Source organism: Danio rerio, chromosome 11 (genome assembly GCF_049306965.1).
Source record: "Danio rerio strain Tuebingen ecotype United States chromosome 11, GRCz12tu, whole genome shotgun sequence".
NCBI lineage: Eukaryota > Metazoa > Chordata > Actinopteri > Cypriniformes > Danionidae > Danio > Danio rerio.
Window position 1 is genome coordinate 23349008 of NC_133186.1, and position 23177 is coordinate 23372184.

At 38.4% G+C, this 23177-nt stretch overlaps 1 protein-coding gene across 2 annotated transcripts; it reads right to left on the reverse strand.

Moving 5' to 3' along the window:
* Positions 1-14533: 14533 nt before the first annotated feature.
* dyrk3 (dual specificity tyrosine phosphorylation regulated kinase 3) lies at positions 14534-22743 on the reverse strand. 2 transcript variants are annotated; one of them, XR_012386639.1, is made up of 4 exons: positions 21918-22741; positions 20426-20541; positions 16153-18523; positions 14538-16034 (listed from the first exon to the last, which is right to left on the reverse strand). XR_012386639.1 is itself a non-coding variant. In NM_001114928.2 (3 exon segments), coding segments are annotated over 3 exon segments (1749 nt in total). In that variant the 5' UTR covers positions 21961-22743; the 3' UTR covers positions 14534-16933.
* Positions 22744-23177: the final 434 nt, after the last annotated feature.

Below are 23177 nucleotides of genomic sequence, written 5' to 3' on the forward strand. Positions count from 1 at the left end.
TTTTTATTATTAGCAGTATTATTTATTATATCCATATTTATATTTGTTTTATTAAAAACAAGCTTAGCTTTGTCCACCTGTCAGGTTTTAGACCATGTGGGGCACAGCATGTTTATTAGGATATAACTCAGTTTTTTGACCAGACTTTTTTTTGCTGAATATTATAACTGAATTTAGAAATAGTTTTGAAACAAATATTTCCGCTTAACAAATGAAATTATTTATAGGCTAATTGATTTCTGTGCAAACAAGGTTTCCCTATCCACGAGAGCGAAAGTGAAAGTTAACAATTTGTCTCTCATTCTCGCGCTGCAGATGCTCAGTTTAACTATTTTCTTGCTAGTGAAATGCTCAGTTTTTCCACTTACACTTACTTTACGTCATGTAAATAGCAAATGCACCATAGCATGACGCAACTGGCTCTTAAAGGAAAAGGGAGATGAGACTCTGATTGGTTTATTCTCAAAACACATCTATAACTCAATAAGAAAATAAACTCAACCCTTTTAGACCATGAGCCACAACGCAAAGCATATTTTTCCGTCCTGAAATTAGCAAAAGTTGATTCTGACACGCCCTGAAAGCGTCTGCGTTCTGTGCTTTGCAATTTTGCGCATGGACCGTCAAAATAGAGCCCTCAGTAGTGTTTATTAAACCACACTGAACTGAGCTAAACTGAACTGAACTTAAACTTTGAAAACTGAACTGACATTAGCCCCTTTCACACAGTCATACCGGTAAATATCTGGAAAATTTCCGGAACGACTTTACCGGTATATTCAATAAAGCGCTGTTCACACAGGTGAGGACGTTACGGAAATTTTCCGGAAAAGAGCATTCACACATCCATTTCAAAATACCGGTAAATTCTGACATCATTCACCACAAATGAGCTTTAAACGGCTGCGCTTGTATTTGTAAACATTTGACTAAATTAAAAACTCTTTTGATGATCAATATTGTAAAAAACTTTCGCAGGATCACTTTCGCATGTCGAGATGTTCATAATATGTGCGTGTTGTCATAGTAAATGTTTCCATTTACTATGATCTTCTATGTGAAGCTGCTTTGACACAATCTACATTGTAAAAGCGCTATACAAATAAAGGTGAATTGAATTGAAAAACCGATCACTTATAACTCTTTTTACATGTTGTGAAGTGTAAATAGTTTTTAATATATAATATAAATAATTATTGTATGATTATTCGAAATCGAAATTTGCTTTATCGTTATAGTGTTTATCCTGATCAAATCTTAACATCCATTTTAACAGATATCTTTTTATTTTATTGATTATTTTTTACTATTATTATTTTATTTTTGGCAGCATGGTGGTCGCAGTGGGTAACACAATCACCTCACGGCAAGCGGATCACTGGTTCAAGTCCCTGCTGGATTAGTTGGCATTTCATGTTGAGTTTGCATGTGTTCCCTGTGTTTGCGTGGGTTTTCTTTTCTTTCTTTTCTTCTCCCACAGTCCAAAGACATGCTATAGGTGAATTGAATAAACTAAACTGGCCGTAGTGTATGTGTGAACGTATGGGTGACCCCTGATTAATGAAGAGAGTAAGCCGAAAAGAAATTGAATGAACGAATATATGACTGTTCAATTTCGAAATTTGCTTTATTATCATAGTGTTTATCCTGATCGAATCTTTATTTTATTTTATTTACTATCATTATTTTATTTTTTATCATTTATTCATTTATTTTTTAGCCTTATTCTTCAAACCCCGTAGGTTAATATACTAAAAAACAGACCTTCTTTACACTGTAAAAAAAAATAAACATCTTACTGCCCTAATTTTTAAGTTCAATCAATTTAACTTTTCTAGTCATCTCAACTTATCAAACTAAAAATATGAAGTTAAACTTTGCATAACTTAAATGTAAATGAAACCTGATTACCTTATTAAAACAACATTATCATAAAAAATTATATTCATAAAATTTTTGTGATATAATTTTACCATTTAAAAAGATAATTACTACAATTTATTTATTTTGATTGTACGCGTGATATATTACCAAAATATATGTTAATGAGGTTGTGTTACTGGGGAACACAAGTTGACCACAAGTATATCCACCTCTGGAGTGTGTCAGTGAACTCAAGTTCAGAGCTGCTGTTATGAGGTTCTGCTACAGCGCTGGAATGTGGAATGTTCGGGTTGTGGGACAAATGTTCCTAAAATGCTGCCCCACCTTTCAGCCTGTTTGCCATGCTCCACAGTTGTGAGGACTGGAGTGCGGCTTGTGTGGACATGTGTTTTTAAGACCGCTGTTGCACAAGTGTTTTTGTGAAGGGGGCAGGGCGAGCTTTAATACACTACTATCCCAACCCAATAGCAAAATTGAAAGCATCATTAGAATGGTAACGCAATGAGGGCATTTGAATTAGATTTTTTTTCTGTCTGGCATCGCATACCACAGATGAATAATTCATATTTAGCAAGCTTGTCAAGCCTGAAAGATTTTGTACCACAGTAGCTGCTGTAAGCCAGAACTTCCCAGGCCTGTTGTGCAGCCTTAATTCTTGATAAGCACCCTTTAAGAACTCAAAAGCCTTTCAGAAAGGCCACATTTTTGTAGACCTGCTAGGTTGACTCTCTCAACAACTGTCACAATAATTACATGGTTTGCTTTTTATGGGAAAACACACTGCAATAACAGCGTGTGAAAACCATATGACTCACTTCGCATTGACGCATTTGCTTCGGCTAATGAAATGTGTCAATATGAGTGATACTCAGATCCAGGTGGGCATACGGTGAGGTCTGTTTGTTTTTCATCACTGACGCAATCAAACCCTGTTCTACCGTTTTTATTAGATCGCCTCCAGCTAACAAGCATATAAAATCCTGAACTGAACTTCTGGGCTTTAAATTGGCTTTTATAAAACTAACTAGCATCAGCGAGATCAAATTGGAAGAACAAAATGCTTCGCCTTTTTTAATGTATTTATAAAAACTAAATGAAATCAAGGATAAAAGGATAATTCACCCAAACATAAAAATAAATAAAATGGTCTCACTTAGCCAACCCTCAAGTGGTTCCAAACCCACTTGAGTTTCTTTCTTCTGTGAAACACTAAGGAAAATATTCTGAAGAATGCTGGCAATATGTGTAATAACAATGTAATAACAAGGAGAAAGTACTAAACTACTGAAGTGTATTTAATACTTTATATAATAGGTGTTTTGGTAATGGCAGCTTATGGCTCGTTTCCACTGATTGGTATGATACAGTACGCTTTTTATGGCCATTTCCACTGTCACAGCCTCAGGGTACCAAAATTTAACCATACTGTACCCTTTTTTTTTACCCCCCCCCCCCCCAGTTTTTATAAAGGATTGTTCACTCAAAGCGTAAAATTCTTTCTGTCATTAATTACTAACACTCCCATCGTTCCAACCTTATGAGATTCCAAAATTATGAGATTAAAGCTATATTCCAGAGATCTGGTCCCCGCGTCAGGTCAGGTGCGCCCGTAAATAGCCTTTAAAACGCGCACACGGTGATGGAGGTGCACTCAACTCACAAGGGAGAAAAGTGGGTGACATGAGACGAGCAGCTTAATTCATATCATGTTTTGGTTAACTAATTCTTTAAGGACAACTCTCTTGAGCTCTAAAAGGAAGAAACGCAGAAGAAATTTGCAGTTAAATTAATTTTAGCAGAGACGCAACTGTCATTTTCACATTAGTTATTCGGGAAGATGTATAGCCTAATAAAAATGTTTTAATAAAAATGAATAGTTCACTGCACAGTCACACAGTAGGATACACTATAAATAATATTTAAATTTATTATTATTATTATTACTATTATTATTATCCTTATTACAATCAAGCTAAAATTGACAAAACGCAGAACCCTTTGAATGTTTGCTTTCATTTTGACATTGTTAAAAAGCGCACTTTTACAGTTGTGTAGACAAACATCCCATTATGCAGCAGCAGTCAAGGTATTGCTTTTGTAAATGCTTTTGCATTTAAAGATGATCAGCTTGCGAAGTCAAGTTTGCAGTGTTATAAATGGAATAGGTATAAAGTGCTTAAGTGGATTTACCGAGAAACCTCTCACGTGCGCTGCAGGTAGGCTGAATGATAATCTTTTAAAATATGTAATTTTGGCTATACTGCTATTTGCTCATGCAAAATTAAACAACATAAATATATTGTAGATCTATTTTAAGAGCTAAAATACAGTCAGCATATCGAGTTTGTTTTGACTTGTAGCTCATGGCCCTAAAATGAAAATAACCAGAAAACAAGTTATTAAAGTAGGCTTAATAAATAAATAAAATGACGGGTAGGCATAGTAACCTGATGGTTTATGATGGTTTACAAATGACAACCCGACAATATCACGAAAAAAACACACACTTATGATAGCCTAAGATAAATCTTTATTTTTTAAATTTAAAATGATGAAAAAAGTTATAAAGCCTGAGTTGCGTGTTATCTGTGCCAAAATTTAACCAATTTTCACGGTAATAACTGTGAATTTTTAATTTTTTTTAGGTATTTTTCTGGCTACACTAATCCCTTAAAATGTAACCAAATAATTGTTTTTAAATGACATTAGATTGGAACATTTAGCTTTTCCCTAACACTGATGTTGGTTGGGCAATAGGCTACGTGAAGCGTGATGACTCGGTTAAGCTGATTTCACTATATTTATTTACCGGTTAAACAATAGTCTGATCGTAGGTCAGCTTGCATGTGTAGGCATAATTTGACATCTTTTCCTAAAACTTTAAACATTCATAGGCCTGTTATTTGAAATAAAACGGAAATAAATAGGAAGAATAACATATGATTTAAAGCACTCGTTTGGCACTAAAGCCATGATCTGTCTGCATTAATAAGCGGTATCGTTGCATTACCGTCATTAATAATATCAGTAATCAGTAATATCATCTATTGGATTTAAGTCAGGTGATTGGCTTGGCCATTGTACAGCTTGATTTTCTTTCTTTTTTCTTTGGCTGTGTTTTGAATCTTGAGTCTGAAAGATCATGAATATAAGATGTTGTTGTGGATTGTGGACATCAATGATCTTAAGCATGTCTTTATTCGATGCGCAGCAGGAAAAAAAGTTTTTCAGCAGTGCATGTGGTCATTGGTAAAGTTCTCACTTGGATTACTAGGGGCCTCAAGTATCAACGCTGCGCATGCACAAAAACTTTGCGTACGCCAGGTTTCACGCTCATGTTTGGATTTACTAACAATGAAATGAACGTGAGAATGTGCGTTGGTCCACGCCAACTTCATGTCTGGCGTACGTGCATTTCTTGTGTGTGTTTGTTTTATTTCCATTGGCGACTCCTAGAGGCAGTTGTGTTAAATTGCACACTACAAAGTGTCTTTAAGCCGTGCAATGGCAGCTGCATGGGACGGGATTATCTGCATGTCTAGCAGGTATAGGTTTCCATACCATGCAGTTGACCAGCTAAACCTTAAAGCTATTTGCAGTGATCGCCGGTTTTCCCAATCTAATCGGAGCGATCGACTGCACACACATGGCTATAAAGGTGTCATCTGAAGATGAATTTGCATACGTGAATCTGAAATTTAGGCAGTGTAGTGGCGCAGTAGGTAGTGCTGTCGCCTCACAGCAAAAAGGTCGCTGGGTTGCAGGCTGGGTCAGTTGGAGTTTCTGTGTGGAGTTTGCATGTTCTCCCTGCGTTCGCCTGGGTTTCCTCCGGGTGCTTCGTTTTCCCCCACAGACCAAAGACATGCGGTAAAGGTGAATTGGGTTGGCTAAATTGTCCGTAGTGTATGAGTGTGTGTGTGTGTGTGTTTTCCAGAGATGGGTTGCGGCTGGTAGGGCATCCACTGCGTAAAAATGTGCTGGATTTGTTGGCGGCTCATTTCGCTGTGGCGACCCCGAATTAATAAAGGGACTAAGCCGACAAGAAAATAAATGAATGAATCTGAAACATTTCCGTTTAACGAAAGTGCAAATAATATGTGATGCTCAAATGCTTAAAATAATTCACACTTATTGATGATTCCTACTTGTCTTCCTTGTGATGAAGAGTAGGCAAAATCTGATATGTAGCATGAGATGAAAAGTAGAATGAGTTCATCAGACGCTGGATTTAAACCGGGTTCATGAATGATAGATTTAAAACATTTTGCCAAGCACTTTACAACCTACGCCACTCGCAATGCTAATATCTGCTCTATAATAGACACTACAAAATTGTACACCGTTTCATCTGACTATTTCTTTTTTAATTCACTCACTGTGTGATGTTTAGGCCCAACTGCGTTAACCTCATCAGCTAAACTCTCCCACTCTATTTTTTTTCTTTTGTTATTAATTCTGAAGGACAAAATGGCAAATAACACTGTTTTTCTCCAGTCTACCTCTGATAGGAGCACCTCCAATTCACATTCGGTTCAAGGTTTCTCTTTTTGCTTGCTTTTGCCATTGCTTTTTCATCAGGTTTTGCCAAAGTAGAGTCATTACCACATTTATCAAGGGAAGGAGGCAGGGAGGGGTTTTGTGCTTTTGCAGGTGCGCTCAGTTTCACGTTAAGTCGGATGTACAAAGAGAATATGCGTGAGATTCAGCGTACGCAGTGTTTTATACATCTGAATTTTTTACTGCGTACGCACATTTACAGCTTTGTGCATACACAATATTTTAGTATGAATTCGACGCAAGTCTTCATACATGAGGACCCTGGAGTTTTTTGGGCAACCAAATACAGCGCTGTATGCAATAAACTCGAAGTAACGGTCTCATTGCCTAAGATGTCAATCAAATTAATCAAGCTCTAGCCACGTATAAAACAATAGGCTATTTTATTTTTTAAAGATTTTAGATGACGGGTTAGTAATTATATTATACATAGTTAATAATATTCAAGTCAATGAAATATTAACTTTGATTAAAAAAAAATTGTAAGAACGTGGGCCAGTGATTCCCTTCTCTGCCGGAGACTGCTCTGTTTGTGAAAACGTTTTCAAACTTTCGTTTAGGCAAGTATCTATTTTTATGTTAAATGTAGTGTTGTTTACTTGTGGATGTCTGATGACTAGCATCCTGAGCCAGCTGTGGTACTGTATGTTGGCATCAGAGCCACGACATCAACACATACATTCTATCAGCATAGTTCAGCACAGTTGTCAAACCATGGCAAGAATTCTGGGCAAAGAATGGTTTGTAATCATGTCACGCCTTTCCAAGCTTAGTGAAGAAACAACTGTAACCAGACCAAACTGTTGTTAGAACGGTTTGGCACGATAATGGAAAGTGGCTATTGTTTTGCTTAAATGTCCAGCCTGGTTTCATCTTCATTAAACTGGAAATGTATAATGATGTTGAAATGAATCAGCTAATGTTCATTTACAATGATGAAAAGCAGAGGGTTGCTAAATTACTGAGATTGCTGTCTGGGCTTTCACTGCCTTTGTACAGCTCGCTTTCTACAGTGTTCAATACTTTTTTTTCTGTGGAATTTCATTTCATTACACATAAATTAATTTGTAGTTTTGTAATTAGTATAGGTTGTACACATATATTTCTTTGGAATATATGTGTACATATGTTTGATACATCTATGAATATAAGTGACATTTTAGGGCAGACTATTAATTTAAGTAGACAAAGCATGTGGCATAGACAGATATCAAAACATATTGCACCAACACTAGCAAAAGCATGGAAGCATGTGATGATAATATGAATAAACAAAAAGGAACTCTTCTTGAGGTCACTGTTTGCCCTGAAGTTGCAGCATTCTAACAGCTGGTGTTTTCTTTCTGTCATTTTGTGCTGGATGGCTTTAGGAAATAATTCCTCAAACAAATGCTGAAGGAACGCTTCACTTTTTTGCAAGTAGACTCATTTAACAAGTAACTTAGTTTAAAAAAAATATAATAATAATAATTATATATATATATATATATATATATATATATATATATATATATATATATATATATATATATATATATATATTACGATTTATGTCATCACAACACAAATTAAATTAATGTTACACATAAGTAAGTGTATTTAAAGGTGCAGTAGGTGATTGTCTTCAGAAATAGTTTTTTGTTGTGCTGTTGTTAAAAGTCTCTTTACATTCTAATAGTAATGATAAAGTAAATGATCTAAATGTATTTATACGTATTTTATATATTTTGGGTAAGGCATATATTTTGGGCTATATATTTTGTGTGGGGCCGACATCTCCCATAATTCCGATAAGTAGGTCAAACTGTCAGCAAACACAGATTTAAACAACGTTAGATGTTGTTACAAAAGGGTTATATCTTCACAGAAGGGTTGTTCACCCACTAAAATCTTCTGTTGAAAGACTGATAAGACAATTTTCACTTTCAAAAGGTTCTTTTACAGCATCGATAATGTAGTGTAGCCTAATTCCTGCAACCTGCCAGACAAGGCAAGCACTAGTCGCTTTTAACACACAAGAGAGTTCTTTTGCTGTCATCTTTAAGGTGTGCATGCTCCTGTTTCAGGAGGCGTACCTCAGGACGGCAGGGGAGGGATTGAGATTCAGAGATTTATGCTAAGCTGTTAGCATTGTGGAAGATCACCTACTGCACCTTTAACATAAAACAATTAATTTGTTCTAAAGACGCTCAAGAATTGTGTTGTTTCAGCTCATTTTCATTAAGTAGTTTGAACAAGCAGCCAAAAATCTCTCTTTTTAGTGTAGAGTTTAAAAAAAAAATTGTGTCCGTTCTGCTGATTTCTGCCTAAAATAAAAAATGTGGTCCAAAATCTTGCATAGACATTTGATGTTAGCTGATTGCTCAAATGCTCACCTGTTTTTCTGATGTGTCATCAAATGGTGCATTCATGTCAGAAATTTGTTGTTTTCGCTTACTTGACAAAAGTCCCGTCCCTTACAAGATTTTGTATTGCCATATGCGCTTGAGCTCAACCATTTTCACTAGAGCTGCGACAGAAACCAAATGCTATTTTGATTATATCTCAAGGTTTTTTAAAGAGGGAGGGGCTTCTTTATGTCTCGCCCTGTCTTCATGTTACAGTCAAATCATGCCACACAACAAACAAAATGGGACTTTAACAAAAAATAAATAAATAAATAACCTAAGGTTTGGTATGGTCATGGGTTATGTTACAACAAATAGCTTGGAACCTTCTTATCTGTCAAATCTGGTGACCGAACATTCCCCTGGACGTTCTCTTCTGTAACCAAGCCATACATTATCCTCAAGTCGAGCTCAAATGTAGAGGTGAATGTGCTCCTGCAGTAACTGGTTCTAGAGTGTGAAATGATCTGCCCCTCTGTATTAGATCTATATCACCTCTCTCTGTTCTTAAATCAAGGTTGGAAACTTACCTTTTTGATTTGGCATTTTATCAGTGAGAATTATCTGTTTTAGCTATAATTTTAATTCTGTCTCTTTGTGCTTAGTATTGTGAAAACTTTCACAATACTAACCTTTGGTTGTGTTTAATAGTGCTATAAATAAAACTGACATTGGCATCAACAACATTTTTAGTGTACATTCCTATCCACTTATACACACGATCAGTGGTCCCCAGCCTTTTATCACAGCAAACTGGTCAAGGCTTGACAATTTTATCATGGCCTGGGGGTGAAGGGGGGGTATAGGTAGATTGCTAGGCAACCATCAACGCATCAACCGTTGATCAACCGAGGATGACAAGCAGACAAACATTGCTGCAACTCTGATACAAGTTTTAATTATGGAGAAAATGAAAAGCACTACATAATATGTACATTCTTGTCTGTTTCTAACTCATTTTGCTAGCTTGTGGGTTAAATTTTGGTGTTTAAGCGGCCGAGAGAATATGGTAATTTTTCAAAATAAAACATCACTCAGACTCAAATATCTAATAAAACAAAAATAATGAATGATTTCTTGTGTGGCCTGGTATTGATTCACGGACTAATGCTGCACAATATTAGTCAAATTTGACAATGCAGTGTTTTATTTTTCTGCAATAAATATTGCAATATGATTCACAAGATAAATTAGATATCACTATTTGACGATTTTCTGGGGGGTCTAACAATATTCAGGTACAGGAATTGAATCATCACAATGCAAAAATACTTTACTTTGTCTTGTTTCTAGTCCACTATCAAAAAAATTCTTAGAGCAAGTCAAAATATTTTGATTTTACCTTCAGATGAAGGGTTTTCCTTGAAACAAGCTAAAATATTTGCAAAAATATTTTACGGATATTGTTTGGTTGCAAAAATTTCACAGCAGCTGTGTGAGAAGTTTCTTTAAACGGCCAAATAGTTGTGATATTAATAATAAAGGTGAAAAAAAGAGGAATTGATGCAGTGGACGATGAAGAACAGACAAAAATCCTCAGTCGCCAACAGCTGTTGTTACGGGCCAACCAAACAGCAACAAGGAGGTCAGGTGGTTTGGAGTGCGTCGTGAGAACCATGCACTACCAAACGTAGAGGGGTTAAGCCACGCCCCTAATGCAAAAGGAGCGTGTGCTGCAGTATTTTTTCCCGGTGAAACTAGTGCTTGCAAGACAGAGAAAGCCCATTTTCAGAAAATCCAGCAAACTTCTGATCACTTCCTTGGGAGAAATGTTTCCTAACTACAAAACGCTGACTGAAGTGGCACTACCCAGATACCAGGTAGTAATCGGCCCGAGCTTGGCTGCCCTTCGGCGCCTCTGGCTCCGACTCGGCATCGGCGAGTGTTATTTGGGCCAAGTATGGCCCACAGCTCGCTCCCGCACATGCGTTTGTGATGTGGCTGTATACCACTGGTCCGATTCCTGTTAACCATATCTGGCCCGAGTCTGTCTATAAAGTCCAGGCTGCTTCTGGCAAGGATTCTCCAGTGTGGCAGCAGAACGCGGCTTCAGCCTCCAAAGCAAAATTAAAACTGTCACGAGGAGTCAACTTTGCGAGGCAAAGACACAAATTTTAATGACAACTGCCTCTGCATCAGATTCTCTTGATGCGTTTGATTGCGCACAGGCAAGCACCCAGTTCAGGTTGACGCAGGAGGAAGATATGAGGTAAGGCAGATATGAGTTTTTGTTCATTTGTCAAATAAATAAATGAATAATTTATCCTTTATGCTCGTTGTGAAAGTTCATTATTAAATTATGAATGAAAAAAGTGATTAGAATACATGCAAATTAATTGACGGTCAAAAATAGGTTATGACAGAATTTTTACAACCCTCTCCGTAAAAATGACGGACAATAGCCCCTTTCACACAAACAGACCTTTCCAGAAAATTGCCGGCAATTTTCCGGAAAGGTTGTATGTGTGAACAGGTCCTTTTTGAAAATACCGGTAAATTCGTTCTGGCTATTTTCCGGAAAGAGAAGTTGTAACATTACCGGCAATTTGCCGGAATGCTGCGCTGTGTGAATGCAGAAGAAAGATTGACGTAATAAGCGCGTGAACGTCTAGAACGTGCTGACGTGAGACGTCTGCTTTAGCCAATCAGAACAGTCAGACGCATTTATGTCCGCGCGGTTTGTGAGAATAAAAGCCATTGAATTTTTTTCCAGACACATTTAGCTGCAAGAAGTTAGTCAGATCACGTTTATATGTTCTTCTTAATGCCAACTGTGTAAATAATCATCGATGAGATGCTTATGATAATCCGTTGTTTGTTTACCTTCAAGCTTTGCGTGTGCCTGTGAAACAGCCTGTGAGCGCCAGCACACGCACATATTATGAAAATCTCGAAATGCGAAAGTGATCCTCCATATGTTTTCATTGAAGTTGTTCACAATACTGATCATCCACAGAGTTTGTAATGTAGTCAAAGCTCATTTGTGGTGAATGATGTCAGAATTTACCGGTATTTTGGAATGGATGTGTGAATGCTCCTTTCCGGAAAATTTCCGTAACGTCCTCGCCTGTGTGAACAGCGCTTTTTTGAATATACCGGTAAAGTCGTTCCGGAAATTTTCCGGATATTTACCGGTATGACTGTGTGAAAGGGGCTAATGACAAAGTCTAACGTGACCTCTGATATAATATATATATATTTTTTTTTTTTTTTGCTTTGAAATGTAGATATTTGGACTAGAAACAAGTATAAATACAGTAATTAAATACTATTCTGTAGCTCCTGGTCAACTATAATTCAGACTCATCGTTGTATATCTTGCAATGTGACTATTGTGGGTGAACATATTGCGATGTTGATGCTGAAACTATATATACCAGTATATGAAACCAGTTTGGAGCCAGCTGGTTAAAGACCACAGCACAAGGTAACTATAAGTTTCCAACTTCTTCATATTAAAAGTAAACTTGCTCAGTGCTTTTTACAAGTCTCAGAAAACAACAAAGCCTTTAAACTGCATAAAAACAAACTAAAAATCACTCCGTACATCAATTCTTTTTTAAACTAATGAATGGTCACACACAACTTCAACGGTTGCTCTGCAATCCCCCATGGAAGGCTCCATATGGCCACAGGACTAAGTCTTTGTAAAACCCTCAGCCTGGAAGACTGTCCCTGACGCAAAAGGGTGAAGGGAGGGAGGATGCATCTACTTGGACCAGGCTACATTGTCCAGCAATGAGTCCATATGGGTTATGCGTTCAGTGTGTTGGATCCTTAATGGGATTGACTTAATCTGCTCTCCACTAAGAGGACAGTTTTATGAGGCTAAATCAACCACGTTGTCCCTAAATCTCAATGAGATTGATGAGGTACGAGCGCCTACCTTGACGCACTGTTGTTCTGAGCCTGTTTGGACATGTTGAAGACTGGCAAAGAGGCGGTCAGGACTTGCCCTAGACAGGCTTTTATAGTCACACACCTGCTCTGATTAATCCCATATGGACATTGCGTGTCTCTGCTGTTCCTACATGGATGTCTAGCATACAAAAAGGTTGTTTAGTTTGTACTCTGAAGCATTCTCAGTTTTAAAGCCAGAACAATCACACAGGTTATCAGTTGTTGTTGTTGTTAGCTTTAGCACATGTAGTGTTTTTAGCTTACACAAAACAGCTGAACATTGAAATGTTTAGTGTAAACATTTCTTGCTCTTCTGTTTATACAAAATGGTGGATGTATCTGATGCACACCTGTACACAATGGATGCCATGAAAATATCTGCTAAACATGAGCATGGGTAACTTATTATACAAATGAACCAATGGTTGCATTTAAAAAAAACTTGATGTACTAGAACAGGGGTGTCCCAACTCAGTCCTGGAGGGCTGGTGTCCTGCTGAGTTTAGGTCCAACTTGCTTCAACACACCTGTGAGGAAGTTTCTATCATATGTTGTAGGAGCTTGATTAGCCGGTTCAGGTGTTTTTGATTAGGGTTGGAGCAAAACTCTTCAGGACACCAGACCGAGTTTAGACACGCTTGTACTAGACACTTCCTGGCAGGTGTGTTGAAGCAAGTTAGAGCTAAACTCAGCAGGACATCACCCCTCCAGGATCGAGTTTGGACACCACTGGTCTAGACATCACCGGTGCAAATGATTGCATTAAAATGGGTATTTTTGCCATTACAAAATAAGATCTTCAAAACCAATCTACCTCACCAACTGTTTCATGACGTTGTTCCAATGGGAAGAAACGCCCATTTGGAACATGTAAATATTGTGGTAAGTTTATGATCTCATCATATGCAAACAGCAACCGACCGGTTTGCCTTCTCTAAAGCTGCGTTTAGAGTTTCAACAAGTTTCAGTGAGGCTGGGTAACACAGATTATAGAAGACACTTGACTTTATGCATCATGGAGGATCAGAGCTCAGTTTTGATTATCTCCAGACCTCCTGTCTGTGACTGTTTTTAAGTATCCTGTTGTGTCTCCATATCAATCTACCCAATGACCTACTTTTGAATATGGGATATTCTATAAAGTGTGAAGTCAGTATTTCCAATTGGAACTATAATTGAAGTTTCATGAGGATTATAAAAAGTATAAAGAGAAAAAAAAGTATTAGAAGTCCTAAAGAAGTGCTACTGAAAACAACATAACCAATTCCACATGAATTAGATTACCTCACAGAAGCCGCCTGTCTGCCTGTTTTTTTCACTGATTTGATTTTATATCTCATGCTGGTACAGACCAGCAGCCAGAAACATACATAAGACACCCATTTGTTTTGATACTGATTGATTGCGAATAAAAGAAAGGTTACCAAAGTTTGTGTATTACAACTCCAAACCAGAAGAGACACAAACTGACTCTTGAAAAATTCAAGACTACACAGTTAAATGAACAACAGAGAGTGTGATTTCCACTTCTAGAACACTTGAATAATAACTTAAGAATGCAAACAATGAGCACAAACAATTCCAGTAATGTTTTAAAATGCATTCTTGCATAAAGCCATATTATATTTCACAGGTGTGTTCAAGACCCTTTCAGTTTGTTGCATTCGGTTTTGATGTGGAGTAACACTGAGAAATCATTCTACTCTACTATGGAGGCATGATTCATGCCTACTTTAGAAGGACGGATCACTCCTAAAACTTTAATGTCAGTGAAAACGTAAAACCAGACAACTTTCACACAACTCAATAGTGAATCCATTTTTTTATTTCTCTTTTTTAAAAAAAAAGAAACTAATACAAGATCATTTGGTTACTTTCACACACACTTAGTTACTTAAATCTTCTCGTTTTCCCCCCTTGCACTTTATCGCTTATTTTCATGCGTCCTGTGATTATCATGCTCTGAACCACATGGCCAACAGTCAACATATAGAAAAATGACATCATTACCTCTTTCACTTCTCTTTAAAATACGAGTAACAGTAAAAACTCTATAAAAGGGTGAAATAAAAGCAATATAAAAACCCTGACCATTAAAGCTGGAAGAGAAACATTAGTCATCCCGTGCTGAGCCTTGATGATTTAGTCAAGTGTATTCAGTTAAAAGGCACAAGACTAGATTCCCATGAACCGAGGGGTTCACGCAGCGAGACGAAAAACAGAGACAGCCAAGTGAACGGGTGCTTTGGTGAAAAATTCATGATGATGCAAACAGGCATGAACACTGAAGCAAAGTAGAAAGCGGTGTAGCGAGATGCTGCTATTTGTGTAGTAGAGATCTCTCCAGAGCATACAAGATGGATTTAACAAGCAAGAAAGAGGTAGAAACAACACTAAACCACTTTCACCAGGACACTTTCCCTGAAATAGACAACTGAACTGGGAGAATATGAAACCAAAGAAATGACTATTATTGGAAACTAATGGAGACCTGGAGTTTATAGTCCTAATTTGAGCACCAACATCTATAAAGCCATTTGATTTTTATGAAACTTGAACTCTAGATCATCTTTCTACCCTTTAGGTGTGTGGAATCATAAATAAATGTCCATTAAACCCTCAAAAGGAGTTTGAACCTGAGAAAGAGTTGTGAAAAGACATGATGTTTTTCCAATGACTTGTCATGGTATCCTCATTCTTACCTTAGTCCAGGTAGTGCACAGATGCTTTGCGCACACACACCTGTCAGGGCCAATGGGTTAAGCGCTGTTCATTTTCACAGTCCTTCAGCAGATTAATGTCTTACCTTAAAACAATTAGCTTCTAAGCATTCAGTGCTCAATTCACAGCTAGAAAGAGTGAGGCAGTGTCAATAAACATACATTAGATCATACGACAACTTTTCAAACAACCAAATGCATATATTGCTTGTCCTAAAAGGTTCACATGGACAAATACTCAAAGTGCAGACCCTGGTTAGCGCCATTGAGGGTGAGTGAACGTGCTGCATGCTTGACTGTATAAAAAGCAGGAACCTCCTGTAAACCTCAGAGCGAAAGGGAACAAAATAGGTCACTATAAAGAGATATTCCAGGCTACACAATCAACCAGAGTCACTGGAAATTAACTACTCTGTGTCCTGATGGTGAGCTTTGGGGGAGGGGAATTTACCCTGCATTATCTCTTTCCTCTATCTTCTCTCATACAAATAAATGACAAGAATAGTTGCTGCGGTTGCAAACAAAGCAACAACTAAACACTATATCGTCGTACAAACTGAATCCCAGATGATGCACATCAACCACCCTTTGGTATCTACTACTCTGATCATGTTTAAAAAATCCTCATGCTAGCTGTTTGGTATCTATCATCACCCAGAGCAAACACTGGAGTGTTTCATGAGCTTCGAGGAAATGTATACTACCATGTACAGTCAAACATGTGATGCCTACTGCCTTCAGGCGAAACCTGACCAAGACCTTTCAAAATAGCACTGATAAAAACAGGCTCCTACAACAACTGTGGAACAGTGCCGATCTTTCCCAGGAATTGGCACTACCATGTTCAAAATTTAACTTTCTCAAATCTTGTTCTAGAACAACTTATCAAAATGCTCAACTTCTCAAAAACATAACATTTGTGGACAACAACAAAGAGTTTGACCTCTTGCTGGGACGCAAGTGACTAAGGAGGATAACATTAAAATAAAATTAAATTAGAAACATGCTCATCTGAATTATATCAAAATCAATTTTGACATGAGCTTCAAACCGACTTATTTTTTAATTAAGGATCAGAGTCTGCTGTAAGTGAATTCAAAAACTCATTCTAAGCCCTTATAAAGTATGTCACAAACTCACAAAACAGCCCTTAGAGATGCTAAAGTTGTAATTGTCTGAACAGAAGCTGTGAAAACTTCAAAAAGGACAGGACAAGGGGCAGTCAGCATCATAAATTCACCCACCTCAATCAACAGCACTCGATTCGAAAGCAAGGTGTAAAAAAACAGCCCTGAATTTCACACTTTGAAGGCCATTTGATAAAAACAGTATATTTGTAAAAAATTGTTTGTTTGTTACACTTCATTGAAAATCCAAATGGTGAGTTGACACTCTTTTAGAAAATGAACCAACCAAAACAAAAAAAAAATCCACTTCTATAAACTGCTACAAATATGTCTTTATCCCTGAAAAGCTAAGGAATCTCTATGAAACAAGCTTCGGCAGCACTGTGCGAAAAGGTATACTTCCAGTGGAGTCCCCCATCATGGTGGTCCGCAGTTTGTTGTTGGTTGAGCCCATGACGGGGGGTACCTTGGAGATGATGGTAGGAAAGGAGGTGCTGTGCTCTGAGATCCGTTTGGGTAGCACAGTCTTCTCACCACCAGGTGCAGGCTTGGGCAGTCTCTTGTAGAGCCATGGATGTCTTAAAGCCTGAACTGGTGTCATACGAGTACTAGGGTCCCAATCCAGACATTTCTTCAGAAAGTCAATGAATGTGGCATCCTCACAGCCCTTGAGGGCCGTTCCCCACTCCTTGCTCCCAGGGGCACCTCGCATTTTTCCTCTGCGAGAACGGCTCCCATTGAGAACTATAGTGCCATTGCTAAGTGTGCTAACTGTGCAGTAGCGTGGATGGCCTTTGGAGCTGATGAAGTTCTTGGCACGCTTGGCTTGTTCCAGGAGTTTCGAAGGTGGCATACCCAATAGCTCCATCATGCAAGCCAGCTGGTCGCCTTCATCCTCACCCGGAAACAATGGGTATCCGGTAAGAAGCTCTGCCAGAATGCAACCAAAGCTCCACATGTCTATAGGCATACCATATCGCGATCCCAAGATGACTTCAGGTGCTCGGTAGAACCGAGATTGAATGTACGTGTAAACACGCTGGTGATCAAAACAGCTGGAACCAAAGTCGATGACTTTTATCCCACTTCTGCCTTGCTGCTTCAGCAAGATATTCTCTGGTTTTAGGTCACAGTGGATGATCTTATGGCGATGGAGAGCTTCCAAGCATTGGAGAATAGAGTGCGCAAACTTGCGTACCAGCGGAAGACTGAAACCCTGGAACTTGTTGCGTTTGATGAGCTCGTACAGATTCATACTGAGCAGCTCAAAAGTCATGCATATGTGATTGCGGAAGGTAAAATTTTCCAACATGTGAACTACGTTCATGCTGCCTGTCTTGTCTTGCTTCTTCAGGTGCTCCAGAATTCGGATCTCCTCAGCAGCTTGCCGATGGAAGCGCTTCTCATTGCGCACAATCTTCAGGGCGACATGCTGCTGCAACTTGTGGTCGTAAACCTTTGCCACTTGTCCAAAACTACCTTTGCCAATCACCTTGAGGAACTCATAGCGATAGGCAAGGTGGTCATGAGGTACGTGGATGTATCCCCCCTGGTCATCATCATATCCACTGTTGTTAGTGCCGCCTGCTACTGCCTGCCTTTTCTTGGCATTTGGTCCCAGGAAGTAGATCTCAGAATAGTTGTGGATCTCCTGCTGCTCCAAGGTAGTCATTTGCTGCCGGTGTTGCTTGAGAGCTTGTTCTGGGGTCATTGGGCTGCCCAGCTTTGTGACTTTTGTTGAGCTCTCTGAGGATTTCACAGAGCTGTTGCTGTCCACGCTTCTCTCTTTGGAAATTGCAGGTGGGGGCTTTGCTGGTACTTGGCTTGTGCCATTGTGCTGGCTCACACCATTGAGTTTGCGGTTGTAGGAGTCCTCGTAAACATACTTCACCTTCATCTGTCCTCCCCGGATTGCTTGGTGATCCTTCATTGTAGGCTTGATGACACCCTACAAAAAAAAGAAATATTTTTAAGTTTGTCAAAATGTTAAGTTGCTAAAGAGAAAACTAGAGATTGAAAAAAGAAAAAGTTATGTTTTCAGTGGATGTTCACAATCAAAGGGAGGCTTCCTCTTATCGCTTCTGGCTTCTGCATACAACTGAAAAATCAATGAACTGTATCCCTGAGGTTTTATCAGTCCAGTGTTAAACAATCAATAGCACAAACGTGCAGAATTGATCAGCTGCTTAGTAACCCTGGGAATAACATGGAACCAGGGGGAGGTTTGATGCCTGAATGATAACTGTGGCGACAGAGAATGCCAGACATTGTCTCTGTAGTCTGACTGGAACGTGAACAGAAAACTGGTAGAACAGGACGTTACTTTCTTACTCACAGGGGATACAGGAAAAACCTACATAAAGCAAGAGTCTAATTTTTTAAATCTGCTATCAGACATACTGCATACATTTCAATGGACTGGGAAAACAAGTGATGAGAAAAACACTTTTAGAAAGGGTGTATGACTTCACAGCGCAGCGCAGCAATTGGAAAGAATTCTCACCACAGATGAGGAATTGCTAACTATATCATTAAATATGCATTCAACTTCAGCCTTACAAAATAAGCAAGTCATAAATAGCTGTTGTTTACAGCAGTCACAGAGGGCTTTCCTGAGTAAATGGGAATAGAGGAACTACCATTTCATATTCAGGTTGTTTAATGCACCAAGTCTGCTCCAAGTCATGTTTGCATTCTTGATTCCACTATTAAAGATTTATATTTAAGCTCAAGCTATGGCCTGATTGGTTCTTTATCCAGTAAACGAAGGAAAAACAAGACTGTAGAAAAAATAGGTCACTTAGATAAAATTATAAGGTGCCAAGTAAACCATGCCAATCATTTTGGAGGGGGAAGGGGCATGGAAACCCAGTTCCAAGGAGTGAGACAAAAATAGAAACCAGTGTGTTGGGAGCTGAAGGATACTGTAGAGACCAGCCAAATGCATCAGCTGTTCAATCACAACAAAAAGAGCTTGGTTGACTCCACAAGGAGAGTACATGGCCAAGATTGACTTTTGTATGAGAAGCTAAAAGAACAAATAAAACTACTGGAATCTACTAAAATTGCCTGCTCCACAAATGCCCGGAAATCATAGCCACCCCATCCCAAATGATTTATTGAACCTTTGAGAAATACCAATTTCTAGTAATTATATTAAGAGGGTTATGCCAATTACACAGCTCCAGTCCTCATCGCAAAAGTGATATGAGATTAGGTTATATGAGATATAACAATAATGTCACCGGGTCCAACACGTACACCGAATTATTTATTGCATAATAGTACAGTGGAGAATCGGATTATCATATCCTTTACCATCTCCGGTCCTATGATGATGTATCATACTGTAATCTACAAAGAGCTTTAATCTTCCCAGTTTAAACACCTGATATCATTTTAATGCATTTGCTCGGGATAAAAATAGACATTTGATTAAATTAAGTGATATAGCCTTTCCATGTGATACACATGCTGGGAAGCACAATAAACAGACTGGTGTGTTGCAGATGGAACTTGTACCACTATCAGAATGTGGAAGGAAGGCTTGTCTAAATACACAACGTTCCAAGATGCACAAATGGCAGCAGGACATGGACTAAACTAAGACTCAGAACCACAGGGGTGAAAGACCATTAGAGTAAACTAAGTTAGAGAAGCAGTGATAGAAAAAGGACAGATTTTCAGGCTCGCTAGTTCTTTAGAATTGATTGATGTTCTGTAGGAATTCATGCGAGCACTGAGGATTTTTTTTTTCATCAAGGGCTCACTGAAAGAATGCCATGAGAGGATGACCTCTAGTAAACGGTTCTGGGTATTTGTTCTGGGGGAACAGGAAGTCAGGACTTACAGTGTGTTTGGGGAGAGGGGGCAGTCCTGAGGGACTCTGTCCATTCACATCAGCGTCCTGGTTCACTATGTGATCAGTGCGCATGTAGGAGTCATACAGACCATCCCCGTGGCGAGCTGTGGAAAAAGACAAACACTTGGGATTAGGCTGTGAATCAATATGCAAAATATTAATACACACATTGGTTCATCGTCCAATACGCCCAGTACACAAACAAAACTTTCTATTACACAAACATAAGGAAGACAGAAAAAAAAAATGTTCCCATCTGAGAAACACAAATCCCCTTAGGGAGGAATGTAACCAAGTTGCAGGTGTGTGTGTGTGTGTGTGAGAGAGACGACAGACAGTTCCTTGAGCACATTACACAGCAGGTGGCTACATATTAAACCAGGCTTCATGACTCATTTAAGTTTCAGCAGTTTCCACAACTCTGACCGATTATGTTATTTAAGCTTCTTAATGACCTAGACCACTTTTGCCTTAAGGGTGTTACGTTGCACCCAAAAATTAGGGTGAGTAAATTATAAGACAATTCTACTGTCATTTCAAACCTGTATGACTTTATACTTTCTTCCTTTGTATATTGTGAATTACAAAGGAAGAGATTTTGTACGATTATGCAATTATTTTTTTCGTAATAAAATGAAAGCAATCCTTTTGACTTTGTATGAATCAACTACAACTTTTTTTTTCTAAATGCGTTTTCTTTTTTGCTCAGATAAAATGTTTTGAAAATATAAGGCAGTTAAAAAAAGAAATTGAATTCCTTTGTGGATTTTCTCTTGAAAATAATGAATCCAAGCAGCTTAAAAAGAAAAAAACTAACAAAAATTCTGTATTTTTTATTTACCCTTCACTTGGTTTAATCTTTTCTGTATAAAAGATTGCTTTTTTCCCAGAATAATATGAAGAAAACTTTCATAGTATTTCCCCCCTTATTATGTCGATTTCGACCAGCATTCTTCAAAATAACTTCCTTTGTGTTCAATAGAGAAAAAAATAATTTGGGCAAGTGTGTGGGCAAGCACGTTTTATTTTTTTGGGGGGTAAACTCCTTTTAAAAGTGCACTGCACTGTCAATGTTAATATAACTGTTACTCTTAATATAATAAAGCAATATTTACTTTATATATTTGCAACTATTCAAACCCTCACATGCTACAAATATATTGGCTAACCACCTCCCATTAAAATAACTTACAGAGATGTCAACTCAATAACCTGATAATATGGATATAATAAAGCCTGTAGGGACTACTGTAGCCAATGTCCCGTGCATTTTCACTGCTGATGTACATGTGACAATTTCATCAGCTAAAAAATAAATAAACAAGATGCGGTTACAAGCTCAGGACTTCTGATACAACCGAAGGGTTGTGGATTCATAAATAAAAGTATAAATCAACTGTCTTCAAATTGTCAAGACAACCGAGACCAGCCACAGCAAACTCACATAGCTAGATATTACATTTCATATGGATATAATTACCTGCAGTTACGGGGCCATCTGGTTTTCTGCTTAATATCATCATGGTTGCATGCAATCAGCATCAAATAATTATTTTTCCTCTGAAAAATACTTTCACTACAGCAAGATCCATCCAAAACAACGACGCGAAGTCCTTCTAGCAAGACTAGCAAGATATCAACAAAGTCTCATATCCGTGGGGAAGCTTGTTGTCAGATCTCCACAAGCTAGATTGACGACTACACAGTGCTGCAGGGTTCAGCCATGATCCCCTTTAAGCTGTTTTCGTGAGGCTTATCACTTTGACCACCTGTATTTACAAGCATGGAGAAGCAGTAATAGATGCGTCTATATTTCCCGCATGACCCTAGAAGTGCAGAAATTCACAGGATAAAAACAACAAATAATGGAGGGTGAGAAGCAGTCGTCCTCGATGACGAAGATGAGGATGATGAAGACTCAAAGTTGCAAAAAACACAAAAGCGTTTTCCGTCTCTCTAAAACGAAGTGAGACTGAGTCCAGACATTAAAATGATGTCGTCCTCCTCCACTCTTCCCCTCTCTTAAATGTCGTGTTGTCGGTTTGACCAGAAGACTCATCCCAGCCCGAGCGCACGGTCCAGCGGGCAGCTAAAGCTCAGGCTAGCGTCTCTCCTTTTCCGGGTTGTAGAGGACTAACCTGCTCTTATTGTTAATAACAAAGAGATTAAATCAACTCATTGTCGCACTCGAACACTGGCAAACGTATCAGTCAAACCGTCGGAGTGTTTTGGATGGGGGTTCCGTCCTGTAATGGTGCCCGTTTGGATGTGTGGTTTCTTAGCTTGTTGCTAAGAGCGTCTTCTGCTTCGCCCAGCGCGACGTCATCAAACAGGGCGCGTGAGGGACTGCCCGGGGTGCGGCCAAAACAACGCCATTTTGGCTCAAACTTACTGGAGTTTAAAACTTATCTGCGATACAAGGAGGTGCGTGGTGAGCCAAAATGTTGCTGTTTACATGTAGTTTAAATCAAAACATTAGCAAAACAAAGCTAGCACGTTTTACGTAAAAAAAAAAATACGCTTAAGTGAAGCCCCCCTCTAAAAATACCCATGATTTTACTACAACAGCCAAAACGTTTTGTGTGTGCCATTGTGATCACAAATAACATTTTTTTTGCTATACACCAAACTGAAGTTAAGCAAATGATATATGAACTAAAACTTTGGTCATGTGATGTGATACAATTATTTTAAAAGACCTTAAAGTAAAAATGTTAATCAATGTTGTTTGTTGCTCCTA